At 34.1% G+C, this 13,551-nt stretch overlaps 1 protein-coding gene across 2 annotated transcripts; it reads right to left on the bottom strand.

The window, feature by feature from the left end:
- Nucleotides 1-562: 562 nt before the first annotated feature.
- Nucleotides 563-11,884, bottom strand: Rab5 (RAS oncogene family member Rab5). 2 transcript variants are annotated; one of them, XM_019052112.2, is made up of 6 exons: nt 11,670-11,884; nt 10,299-10,472; nt 9,281-9,432; nt 8,790-9,006; nt 7,582-7,706; nt 563-5,409 (listed from the first exon to the last, which is right to left on the bottom strand). In XM_019052112.2, exons 2-5 carry the CDS (start codon nt 10,459-10,461, stop codon nt 7,600-7,602), a joined length of 639 nt encoding a protein of 212 aa, XP_018907657.1. In that variant the 5' UTR covers nt 10,462-10,472; nt 11,670-11,884; the 3' UTR covers nt 563-5,409; nt 7,582-7,599. The 2 variants fall into 2 exon arrangements, with proteins under 2 accessions (XP_018907657.1, XP_018907656.1); XM_019052111.2 differs by having other exon boundaries at nt 11,666-11,882.
- Nucleotides 11,885-13,551: the final 1,667 nt, after the last annotated feature.

Raw genomic sequence — 13,551 nt, 5'->3', positions numbered from 1 at the left:
GTCAATGATAATTTCTGGATTTTAGGACATTTCTTAAGAATTTTGGAGCATTAAATCATGCTGTATTACATCAGGTATCTATCTGTGCACAATGTTTGACCGAGAGATATTTTGAAAGAGCTTCAAAAATAAGCTGAATGAACACTGCAAATCGAAAGGTAAAACGGTTGGCTGTATTCACTCAAGACATACTTCCAGATTTATTTTAAATTGTTTCTTGCTCAAATTGTGTGCACAAATACCTGACATATGACAGGTATGTTACAATGCTTGAAAATTCTTGAGAAAAGTCTTAAAATGCAGAAATTATCGATTGAGCGTTCGACTTCTGTTTCTGAGAGTGCTGAAGAACCACCGTACGCCAGATGATTCAAGTGCCTCGAAAAATAATATTTTCAGGTTTTTTAGGACTTCAGAAAAATAAATCTTAAAAAATAAAATAAAAGCATTACTTTTGAAAAATTCGGAGCTAGAACTTGAAGTCATACAAGGAAAAAAAAAAAAAAAAGGATGAGCTTGAAAATTTTCCATTAAAGTATGAGACAAAATAAAAATCAATTACTACATGTTTTCAGTGGAAGATATATTAAAATATTATAAAAACTGTACAAAACTGATAATTCATACGATTCATATTCACATAAACTGGATAGTACGATTATGTTTAAAAATAAATAGTACATGATTCATCTTAAAATTGTTTCTTAGACGGTAAAGAATTTAATATAAGGGTAACAATATCATTTTCCTTCTTCCGAAAATTTTAACTTGTGTCATAGTTTATGAGAGTTTGTATTCTTCTCGTTTCTCCTGTAAAATACTTTCATTACAAACAGTTTAATAATGCTATACCATATATACATACATATACTTCATCAAAGAATTTCAAAAGAGGATTTTCAGATTGACTGGGAGAAAAGGAAAATGATAAAAAAAACAAAGAGTTTATTATACAATAATACGAGAAAAAAACAGCATCATTTTGAGCCGTGAGTTTCACTAATGTCAGTAAATGCAATTGCACATAGCTATGAAAGCAATACCTCCGAGTTTTAAGTTAAAGTCTATAGAACAATGGTGAAAGCAAACCGGAAAAAAGTAAAAACAAGAGGAGAGCAGAAAAGGCTATGCCAGAAAAAGGCAATATTGAATTTATTTTGGGGAATTATGTTCTGATTTCAGGCTAAGAATAATCTGAATATTACTTGAGTGACAAGAGAGGAGTAAATTATCAATAAAAGAGAACGACTTGAAAGACAATAGTTAAAGCTTTTCAAAAAATAAGAAAAAAAGAAGGTTGAAATAATAGACCAAAGACATACGTAATAAAGCAGGGATGCGATTAATGTTGAAAAAGAAAAACAATCTTCGGCTTGGAGCGACCAATTACTTTAACTGGGAATTTTCAGCAGTGATTTGTGCAATTAAATATATGTAGTTGACTCACTGAGAGTAAATCATAGTTGCCTTGATGCTTTGAAGTTCGTGATGATTGTAACAACGAAGGAGATATTGGCATCTAGGGAAAATATGGATAAGAGAGGGACTCCCCACAGAATTGATCTGTGCATTATCTCAACCCTAACACAATGATTGACTGGAGCACCAAGATGCGTCAAAATGATGATGAACATTGTTTTTTGAGAACCACTACATCCTTGTGGAGGCAAAGTCGTTATTTTAAAAAAATTTTCTTCGATATTTAAGGGCAGAAAAATAAAAAATAATGAAAGAAGGGTTGATGATATCGTAACAAAATGGATAGTTAGAAGATGGGGAAATTTGAGATTGAAATAGATTCAAATAAAATAATTAAGATCATAATAAGGAAGCTGTGCATGAGCTAAATTAAAATAAAAATATAATGCTAACACAGATACAAAAATTGAATAACAATAATAAATCCAAAGAAAAAATATGGGGAGTTCTCGGATTACTTTCTAACACCAAGAAATTCAATTCTGTCTAACAGACTTTAAAGAGATAAAACTAACTTAGAAAATTCTTCAACTCAAAGCTCCAGCCTGACTAAGATTTAAAAAAAAAAACCATGATTTTTTTGATAATGCTGAGTGCGACATTTGGCCTGCCAGTATTATCTTTAATGTTTAAGTTTTTTCCTTTCTCAAGGTCAAAAAATGGGAAAACTAATTTTAAGGAAAGGAAATAGGGGAGGGGGGAGGTTGCCTTTTTGCATTTTCAGAAGGAAAAAAAAAGAAGAGAAAAATTGGGCTTGTTATACTTAGAATCAATCTTCGACATGTTGTGAAAATATCCAGTGGCACTCTATTTATGCAATGCCCCTTACAAAATATTTTTTGACATTTCGATGTATGTAAGGTTTATTCATCGATAGCTCATCTTCAGCTAAGGAAATACGAAGTTTTATTACGATCATATCTAAGAATTTGGCCTGGGTACTTAATATCAGGAAACTAATAAATCATCATTAGAAACAGAAAGATAATCTCCACAGCTTGCATTATAAGCTACATTTTGAGGAGTTTGAGAGCTACATAAGATAGTTCTTCATATATTTTAACAGAAAACACAATCATAAGAAAGGGGGATGATTAGTCACTTACAGCACAGCAAATGGATAGTGATATTACAAGAATAGTTTCCGCTAAAATAAAAAGAATAAATCCGACAAGATCAAAACATATGAGAATTTCTGCTGACAATTTCAGCTGTTGTAAAGCAGGTTGAAACTTTGATCTGGGAAAAAAATGTATGCTCAATAGATTCAGGATACTTTATTGGCCTAGTGCTGATGATAAAAGCAAAAGCCACAAATCAAATAGGGGTTAAGGATATTTTTGGCAAAAAAAAAAAAAGTTCTCTGTTGTTATAAGTAATGATGAATGTTAGTAAGAATAGTTCACATCTGGTCCATACAGTGAAATGCTGATTAGTTAACATTGTTTGACAATTTTTTGAAAAAGCAAGCAAAGGGGGCATTGAACCAATCTTAATTCTTCTGAGAGTTCACACACAAAAGCTCGAGTGTTACAAAAGACAGCTGGGTGTATAACCATTTATCTATTTTCTTCTTCTTCATTAAGCTCGATGCTTGCAAAAGTTGTGCGCAAACAAAGATAATAGAACAAATTACCGAATTAGTTTATGTAATTCCATGTGAAATACACTTTTATAAATCTAGGTATGTGCAGAAGTAGAAGGAGGAATAATAGCACCAATGACTTGGGTAAAAAAAAATATGGATCTCCAATTGCAAAATTGCAAATCTTCTATTACGTTTTATATATTTAAAGAAAACTAGCTAACTGTTCTTCTTGAAGCTTTCTGTAAATTTTTTTTCATCCAAAAGTAATCATAGAAATTTTTAAGCAAATATTTTACTTAGTTTAATTTTAAAAAATTGAGCATAGTTACCGATTTTTGAATGGGACAATGGAGACACACATTTTTCAACCTCCACCATTGATATTCTGCTTAAGATAGAATACGGTTGGCTGAAAGTTTTTAGAATTGTAAAAATGATCTCATGATACTTAGAAAGCTCCTTGATGTCACCAGCAATGATCATTAACTGTCTTAATTTTCCATGAGTTATAAAGAATTTATTACGAAGTGAATTGTTAGACTTTTTACAGAACAGTGGAACACAAATTTATTAATTTTTAATCGTGATGAGGGTGCAACACGCCCCCCCCCCCCCAAAGTAATCTTTGTATCAAAATCTATGATCTTAAATTGATACATTTTGATTGAGGAATGGTGACATGGATTGTTCTCCTTTATTTACTTAGAGAATGAAAAAAATTAAAAGTAGTTAAGAATTGATTGAACAACGATGATTAGAATGATTGAGCCCCATTTTATATTGAAATTTCAAATTATTGACAATTGATGAGAAAAAAAGAAAGGACAGCTAGGTTGATAAATCACACCACCCAAACTGATAGTGTGACGGTGTTATTTGGTCTTTTCAATTTCTGTGCTTCAAGCGAATAGCTGGACAGAAAAAAATCAAAAGAAAAAGAATAAATTTAACATATTGGAATCAAACTGAAACAATCAATCACCAAAATTCCGAAAGCGGTTGGAAAATTAAAAATTATTTTAAATGAAAACCATTGTGATAACAGTTTCTATCATTAAAAAACCGTGACTGTTGCCGAAAAAAGAGAGATTGGAAAAGCAAACAAATTTGGGAGAATATTAAAAAAAAGAAGAAGAAAAATTGGTTCAAGATGTGCAGAGAAGAAAGATCTTTCAGTTTAAAATCTCAGCAAAGGATTGCGTATTGCTTCTTGGCCCCTCTATGACATACTTCTTTATAATTTTCTCAAAGCATTAAAGAAACGTTCAGATTCTTTCCTACAGAGATGATGAAAAATATTTGACTTCAAAGTTCAGTTATCATTTTCCACAGAGAAAAATGCCTTTATATTTGACCTCAAGAATTCTAAAGTTAGTTTAACAATTAATTGGTGCTTGTCAACTTGCAGCCATCTTTTATAATGAGTTAACAAAAATATGCTATACATACACAGTTGAAAATCGTCATTATTTTGAATAGACATTTTACATACTTACATTTGAAGAGAGACTTGAACAAAAGCTACAATGAAAAAGTGCAATACGCACACACATAAGAATAGTAAGGAAGTTAAAGTAAAAATAAAGAAAAAGGGAGGATCTGAAAGGGCTTTTCTCAGGGACGTTTATTAATAAGGGAAAGAAAAATAAATTCCTTATCCAGGTACAAATCTTTCATATTCAGATTAAAACTTAGCTAGAAACAAAATTTCTTTTAAGTCAGCAAAGACACTGTTCACCCAAAAAAGTTTATTGTTTTTGATTTCATATTAAAGTTCAGAGTCTTGAAATGAACAATTATTGCGACATGAGAAGGAGAAAGAGCAGGGCACACAATCGATGCACGCCATTCAAAAATTAAACATGATATTTCAATTTCTCTGTTAATATGAAGAAAAATATATTAGATACTAGGTAAAAGGATAATAACAAGAAAAATAAATCGATACATACATAGATTACCGAATTAACAAAAATAAATACAGGGTGTTTAACAAATCATGCATGGGATTGGATAAGAGTGGAGCGGCTTAAGGTACACATCTTTGAGTAATTTCTTTGTACAGAGTCTCTTGATAGACTCATTACTTTGCCTTTCATTTCCTGACTCCAAGTTTATGAACCACTCTAAATCAGTAATTATGTTTCCGATTGTTCCCATTTTGCTAACAGGCAAATGTATGCTCCAGACTTTATGATCGTTTTTCAAATTATGAATGGAATAGCTACTTACAATATTGTAGTGAAAATATTTGATGCTTTTGTTCCCTTTTTTCTCTCAGATATTACGAAGGAGCTGCCTGTACAAAAGGATCCTCTCTTTATTAATTGGAAAAGCCACACCTGAAACAAACGAAGAAAAAAAATTAACTAAAATGATGAGTTTTCCAATAGACTTATTTTCTTTGAACAAATTATAAGCACATAGGAATTAAGACTTGAAGAGATTCTTATGAAGGTTGATACAATTTTTATGTAACAGGCTAAAATTAAAATCCTTAAAGTTTAAGTTTACTATATTAAATTTCCATTTTTTCGGATAAATCGCAAAAAATGAGGAGGTAGCACTACATATATATGAAGTTGATACGACTAAACTTCTGTGCTACATAAAATTTTATTATAATGTAACCTACTTATTGTGCTAAGAGGCAGAAATTTTTCAGAGCTACAAGTTTTTAACATCAAAGCAAATGGAAAACAAAGTTTCACAGAACTCCATGATGAAACTCAAATGGGCAAGCAATGACAATGGGGTTAAAGTGAGGAATTTTTGCAGAAATGTTGTTTAGATGTTCTTACGTACAATTTTGTGAAAAAACTTTGCTCAAAAGTTCGAAAAATCATTACCAAGGGAAGAAAAAGCTAATCAAAATCAGTCAGTGAAGTTGATGTAACAAGGCCATGCCCAAAGTTGAGTTCAGCCGATCAGCAAATGTCATTGACCCCGCCTGGCTACGTCATCAGAGCTCGCCAAAAAAAAATATTGTTTCAAAGAGATCTCACTATGGCATTTTAAAAATGAACCACTAGACAAGGTAGGAAGTTAAGCATTCTGATTCGTGTTACTGAATGAAAATTTTACGTAAAACACGATTTGCTCAACGAAAATTACTCAAATTAACTCCTAACCAAGATATTTAATGTTCCTTGACATGTGAATTCAAACCTCTCGCTCATTAAAACTCAATGGTCTAGGTGAGTCAAACCCCACTCTAAAAATTATCATGACACTCCCTGCGATATTAAAATCTGGCAACCTTAATCTTGACGCTTTGGCTTAGCTATAGCAAATTGTTTATAGTTTGATCAATGCAGAGTGGGAAATGAACAGTGCTGGATTGAGAAGCCTGCCGAAACTGTTGTAGTACGCATTTGGATTCACGCAGAGTATTGAGTTTCTTGTGAACGGGCGATTCAAATTTCCCGTAACCAATGTATAATAAAAACATTAATATCTTAGATAGGAAATGATTTCCGTGATTTTCGATGCAAGAATCGTGTTCTACATGAAATTCTGGTTAAGAAACATGTATCAGAATCCTTTAATTCGAACCTTGTCTAGTGGTCCATTGTATTTCTTTGCCATTTAAGGTTAAGAAACAACTAAAAAACTTTCTAGGAGCTTAGTTAACTCTGTATTTTTAGAAAATGAATTTTAAAAAAATGGATGCCACCGACCCATCATAATGTTTCACATGAATAAGAAGGTTATCGCACACAGATGAACAGCCAAAAATTAAATAGTTGGGGTAAAAAATGCAAACCAGCTGATAGCAAAGCAAAGATTACTATACGGTAAATTTACAAAGTGACTTGAGTTTGTAATACTTTATGCTTTGTTACCTTTACTCTATGCATTCTTATACCCTGACTCTTCGATTTTCAACTTTTTACACAAGTGTGATGGTATTTTCTAATCAATGAAAATTTTTTTAAGTGCCATTGCTTGAACATTTGAGTTTTGATAACTAGTTCTGTGGTGCTTTGTTTTCTGTTTAGTCTGATGACAGAACCTTATGGTTCCAAAAAGCTCCAGTCGCTGAGCGTGTAAAATAGGATACATCGCCATAAAATATGTATCATAAAAGGGTTTAAGTAATTTGATTTACTTCAACAGTACACGTTTTTCTAGTGAGTTTGATATTCAAATTTTATTGAAACTACTGCTATCAAGAACCATGTTTATCTTGCTTAGAAGTTGATTTGAGAAAATTTCATGGTAAAATCCTCTATACTGATGAGAAAACTGTTACAGGTAAATAGCAAAATCAGACCATATTCAGTTTGGATACAGAGATTTTTTATTTAAGCTAGCTATTAATGAGGACAGTCAGCAACTTTTCGCTCAAATTAAGAAGGGTAACATAGGCATACACACTCAGAAAATGACGGCTCGTCATTGTGATGGTTGAAGAATAAGCTCCGGGTCGGAGTGAACTATAAACAAGACTGCCTCCGGACTTCATTAATCAGATCAGGTGAGAGGGCAGAAGAAACAAGTAACAAACTTACACATGCATCATTGGTCGATCACTTGCAGCATCTTGATGGAGGCTTGTTATTGGAATCAGATACTACAATGCCTTGACCACTAGAGCCAGGACCCGTTCTATTCTCATTTTTTGGTAATTTCTTTGCTGTAAACAAGAGTAACAAAAACAATTAAGGTATCTTGAAAATAGTTAAAATTGATCCCTATGAAAGATAAGTTCTATTGTTTTAATACAGAATTAACTTTTTTGCTCGTATATTGGACCAGGTTGGGAGGTTATCTGGTGGTTTTTATGTTACTAAAGGTTTAAAACAAGGATGTTGTCTGTCACCTAAATTATTTAAGAACTTTCTAGAACATGTATTAAAAGAGTGGAAAAAGAACTGCTGTGGCATGGGCGTTTCCCTGAATGATACAGACACATTGTTCACTCTATGTTTTGCTGACGACCAGGTGGTGATTGTGCAGGATGCGGATGACGCTGAATATATGACTCGGAAGTTAGTGCTGGAATATCGAAGATGGGGCCTACAGGCCCTATCATAATTCATAGTGTCAAAAAAACAGAAAAGTTGACGATTGGAGGGGATCAGCAAGATGAAGAGCTAGAAGATGAGCAATGCATTAAAAGCTGCGAAGATTACAAATATTCAGGAGTTCGAGTATCCCAGGATGGAAAGATGAGCCAAGTCATAAAAGATCGAAACCTGCAGGGAAGGAAAGCTATTGCTATGTTAAATAGGATTCTTTGGGGTCAAAGTATCTCCAAAGGAAAAGTCCGGCACTAGACATTCTAGGCAGTTTCTAGCTGAGAATCTATTGAAAATCTCATTTTTCTGAGTTTATAAAGAGCAGACAATGATAGGCTCCAGCTACTTTCCTTCATGGAACCTTAAAAAGCCAACTAAAGGCTTGAAGTGTGAACATGCACACCTTGTTCTTATTACAAAACCATCTTGAGAATCTGTGTGTTCTTAGTGTTTTATTTTCTTGCTTATTATTGTAATCACCTTTTCTGTTTACAATGACATTTAGGGTAGATGAAACAAATCTTCTCTGGCTTCAATGCTCGCCAAGCTCTTGAAATTAAGTTTTATTTTACCACATTGTATATTCATGGCTATTTTACTTCAGTAAGTATAACTTTATGAGAATTCAAAATTTTAAATCTTAATATGAATTGAAAATCATTTAAGAAAATCATCCATGTAAAGAAATAAGCACTTACCAATGGCAAGAAAAACATCATTAACATTCACGGCTGTTTTAGCTGAGGTTTCATTGAAAAGGAGACCGTGTTCCTCAGCGTATGATTGGGCTTCTTGACATTCAACACTGCGCTTTGATACCAAATCTGCTTTATTGCCGACCAAAGCTATGACTATATTAGGAGATGCTTGCCGTTGTAACTCTTTGACCCACGTTTTTGCACGGTTAAAAGTATCCTGAGATGAAATTGAAAATCAGAAATATTAAAACATAATTCTTAACAAGATCCTGACATAATTGTTAACAAGTAACAAGTTGTACTAAAATGATTTTTTTTTCTTGCTTGGTGTACAAAACTTGAAAAACACAGATGGAATGGCATAACTGAGTTAAAAGAGTGCATATTAAAATTCTTGGATCACTATCTGTTGATAAAGCAGATAAGTCAAAAACGTCCGATTCTTAAAATTAAAAGGAAGTATTGCATAAAAAACATAAAACAAAACTTACTTGATTTGTAATGTCATACACAACTATAGCTGCTTGAGCGCCTCTATAATACATAGGTGCCAAACTATGATATCTTTCTTGTCCTGCAGTATCCCAGATTTCAAATTTGACTGTCATATCTTCCAGGCACACAGTTTGGGTTAAGAATGCAGCTGCAAACGTAAAAAATAATTAGGTGCTGAACTCTATCAAAATTAAATCTATGAAATTGTTTGATTCTGTAAAATGTTATGTAAGCCTGGTCCTCTAGAATGGCAGCTAAGAGAAACTTCGAAATATTGTAAATAGCTACACTGAGGACCCAGACCATTATGATACGGCAGACGCTTGATTCTTCATCCAGACCTTTCCTTTCGATTTTGACAGATTGTAGTTTTTGACATGAAATAATTGCACTAAAGGCTAGACTTAATAATATATCAATTCATATTTGCAACAAAAAGAATTAACTGAGAGGATCCACTTTATGCTAGTCTACCTGATTACAGGTTTGAAACATCATCTACACATAGGAGAGTGAGATATTGAGGCTATGGACTCTGAAACTATTTTAAAGGATGATGGATTTTTAAAGGGAGGAGGGTATTCTAGTGGTTCATTTCCCTGAAATACTTAGATAAATACAGAAAAGATTAATAGAACTGTATATACATGCAGAACAGCCGCTTTTACACCACAGCTTCGCACTCTGCGACACCCTGCAAGTTGTTAGATCATTTGAAAGACCTGATGCAAGATTGTCTGACAGGTTGCAAAGTATTTTGAGAGAAGACCAATATACCAGAAGAGTGGCAGAAAAGATAAATTTGACAACTATAGAGCTCCTGAACAAAGCATATGGAAAAATTTGGAAAGCAACAATTGAGGACGAAAGTAATGAGAATGAAGCAGAGGAGCAAGTGCCTACGTTTCAAAGCAGGTAGATCAACGATGGATCATTTATTTACCATTTAGGTATTCCTTAAGAAATGCCAGGAAATGTGATAAGATATAAAAAGATGAGAAATCTCCGGCTTACCTCCGATGGTACTTTCTTGATATTCATGGAACTGTCCTTTCACAAATCTGAGAACTAAACTTGATTTTCCGACAGCTGATTCTCCCAGTAGCACCAGTTTGAACTGACAGATCTTTCCTTGCGTTTGACCATTAGGACGCTGGACAGTTCCTCTGCTAGCCATGTTACAATTATCTGCAATAAAGAGGGCACATTGGATTTTGAGGGAAAACTTTTTTTTGGTAGGTACAATAGCTCATTTTTTTCAAGTATTGAAATGATACAACCGTATTCTGGTTCTATACCTATGCCAGCAATTTAAATTGCTGAAGCAAGGGAAATCAAAAATTGAGATGGCGACCATTCTTAAAATTTTGAAGGTGAGACTGATTGCTTCTGTCAACAGCAAAGAATTATTCGCTTTCACAGATTGAAAAAGAAGGGTAGGTCCTCCTTTTAAAGGTTTGAAGAAATATCAATACTTCTATCAGTGCTCTAAACTTGATAGGAACCTACAATCAACAGAAAAATCTAATGGAAAGGGAGGGTAGGGAGGCATTCTCTTAGATGAATAGTTGCATATAATTACTGAGAGCTCTAGCCAAACAAATACAAGGTAACTTGAATTGGGGAAGCGTTAAAGGGAAATGAGGCGAAGTGGGCGGAATATTTCCGAAGTAATGAGAGCAGTAGGATAAAATAAGTTGGAATAGCAAGATTTCTTTCTGAGGCAGAATAAAGATATGCAAAATTCAGAATATATTTGAGGTTACTAGCCAGATGAATCATCTTCATCTGGTATGAATCATTCAGCATAATAATACAGAGATCACAGACAACAAAAAATTGGATGTCACTAGCTGAGGGGCGTTCATGATAGGTTAGTTTGAAGGATACAATGGTAAAACTGGCTGATTGGAGTGAGTATAAGTCTGTAAAATATGTGTATATTTGTTAAAGTTACGGAATAAAGGTTTTAGGGGTAAGGATAAGATAACCGTCATAAGTGTGTGAACGAGATCAGAGGACAATACCTTACGTAAAGTCAAGACTGTCACATCCTGGACCTGAGAAAGGAGAGTTAACAAATAAATATCACTTAGCAGAGAGAGAATTGCTGAGCTGAAGGAAATAAGAATCTCCTGTTGCTTGTCTAGCAAACACCAATTGGGTAAATAACTGGCAGAAATGGTGCCTGATAAGTGGTGGCTCTGGCTGGATTTTACTTGAAATAACAGATGGGACTACTGAATTTGATGGTGCGATTGCTTAGCAAACTAAGCAGTCGAATTTTACGGTATGTACAGATGATTTATATACCACAAAACGTTGAAAATAGTGAGAAGAATGTTTCTTTTAAAGAGGAAGCTTAGGCTTATCTGACCTACCTACTTCAATGTTAAGAATTCACAACACTTCGACGGTGAGGTATATATGTTTCACTTCGAGATGCAGGCAAAACTGGGCGAGGGCGGAGGAAACTACTTATAACTTGGGATAATAATTATTACCGGAGATAATATAATTCCTAACAAAGGTAAATTGAAGCGGATGACAATTTGACAAAACGAGAGAACGACCGCAGCGCACCACCCTTTACAGCGGAGAATCAAGGAGCCACATCATAATAATACAACAAATAATCACGAATAGGATGTTTCTCACGCTGCCTCCTTGATAGATATGCTTCAAGCTTTACACTGAGGTCCATGCATGATAACAGAGGCCGTTATCGCGCACGACTTTTTAAAAGCGTCCTGTTGGGCTTGGTCAGGAGTAAAAAATGAAATTTTTTAGTACCGTGACGGCGCATTTAACTATTGTTTCGATGTTCAAAACGGTTATTTCTTTACTTTACCCTTTTTTAATCGAAGCAAACTCACCTATACCGAAAGTCGAAAATGCGCCTAGCTCCGTTTGAGATGATGAAAGTTTCATTATACTTGTTATTTTTCTAAATAATTTTTTTTCATTTATTCTGCCAAAAATTTCGAGCGAATACCTCTGTCACTTTTTTTTATTTTTATTTTTTTTATCTTTTATTTTTTTTTTTAAATGAAAAGTTACGTAAGTGTCTATGCCAAAATTTTCTATAAATGAGGCAAATCAGAGAAAATAGATGATTCATGAGAGAATGTAAGCGCTGAATTTTGCAATGACATCCGTAATTTCCATTACTTTTTTTATTCTTATATTTTTTTGTTTAATTTTTATTTTTAGAAATTCGATGTTTTCGCGGAAAACGGCATTTTTCGAAGAAACTGCGCTTTTCCGAGAGATTCCTGCATGCTAATTATAAAAGAGGTCATTCTTAGAATGAGTGTCCAAAAATATACACTTAAGTACAAGCATGGCAAGGCTATAAAGAACTTTTCTTGCTTTTCCGATCCTGACAAGCAGGGGCGGACTGGCGTCGACAAATTTTTTTAAAGGATCATGAATTGGAGGCCCCTTAAAGGGAGGGGGGTCCTAAGGAAATTCCCTCGAAGGAGAGGGGAGAGGGTCTCGTGGTCCGCTACCCGAAAGTTTTCGAAAATTAGGTGCCCCCTGGAACACAATTTTTGATTGCCTTAATGTTCAAGAACACCTTTTCCTCATTTTACTCATAGAATTCCAAAGGAAGAAATCTCGTCATCATCCTAGATTAGCTCCCTATAAAAGAAAGAGGTATTATTTTCCCTGCCAAATAGCCGAAAACAGTTACAGGACAGAATTTCCTTCAGCACCTGATACTAACATCATCTGTAATTGTCAGAGAAAAAGTAAGAAAGAAGTAAAAAAAAAAAAAAAAAAAAAAAAGATCGAAAAGGCGCTGAGACAACATTTTAAGCCACATCCACCACTTTTAATTTTCAAATTTTGAGAGGTTGAGTTGAAATTCAAGTTTCCCGTTAGAAAATGCTAAATTTTCGCAAAAATCGATGGAACAGGAGCCGCCTATCGCAGGATCAATAGGACCCAACACAGCGCTAACTGATAGGTACCAGTCAAGTTAGTGCGCCTTCATTCCCGCCTGATACTGTGCAATACTTCAGAGGCTGAATAGTTGCTCGGAGCGCCTTCGATAGTTTCGTGCCTCAATTCGTAACGCCGCAAGCTTCTTACTGCCTCTCTCATGTGGTTAAACCAATACGGACGCTTTAGATTTGCCGTGATTTCTCCAAGAATTGATGAAAAATTGTATTTCACTGTGAAAAAAACCCCATTCAATTAGTATGACGTACACCTAGAATTTTCAAGTATCCAGATCAAATTCTTGAAAGTTTGGAGGGCC

The sequence above is a fragment of the Bemisia tabaci genome, chromosome 5 (assembly GCF_918797505.1).
Source record: "Bemisia tabaci chromosome 5, PGI_BMITA_v3".
In the NCBI taxonomy this organism is placed as follows: domain Eukaryota; kingdom Metazoa; phylum Arthropoda; class Insecta; order Hemiptera; family Aleyrodidae; genus Bemisia; species Bemisia tabaci.
Note: the sequence above shows the minus strand (reverse complement) of the source record. Positions and strands in the feature narration are given on the sequence as shown.

Excerpts from the sequence above, each read along its gene's own strand:
- Rab5 (XM_019052112.2), bottom strand. The coding sequence starts at position 10,461 with ATGGCTAGCAGAGGAACTGTCCAGCGTCCTAATGGTCAAACGCAAGGA. Across the intron at positions 9,433-10,298 it reads TCAAGAAAGTACCATCGGAG|CTGCATTCTTAACCCAAACT; the intron begins GTAAGCCGGAGA and ends TTACGTTTGCAG. Across the intron at positions 7,707-8,789 it reads TGATGTTTTTCTTGCCATTG|CAAAGAAATTACCAAAAAAT; the intron begins GTAAGTGCTTAT and ends TCTTGTTTACAG.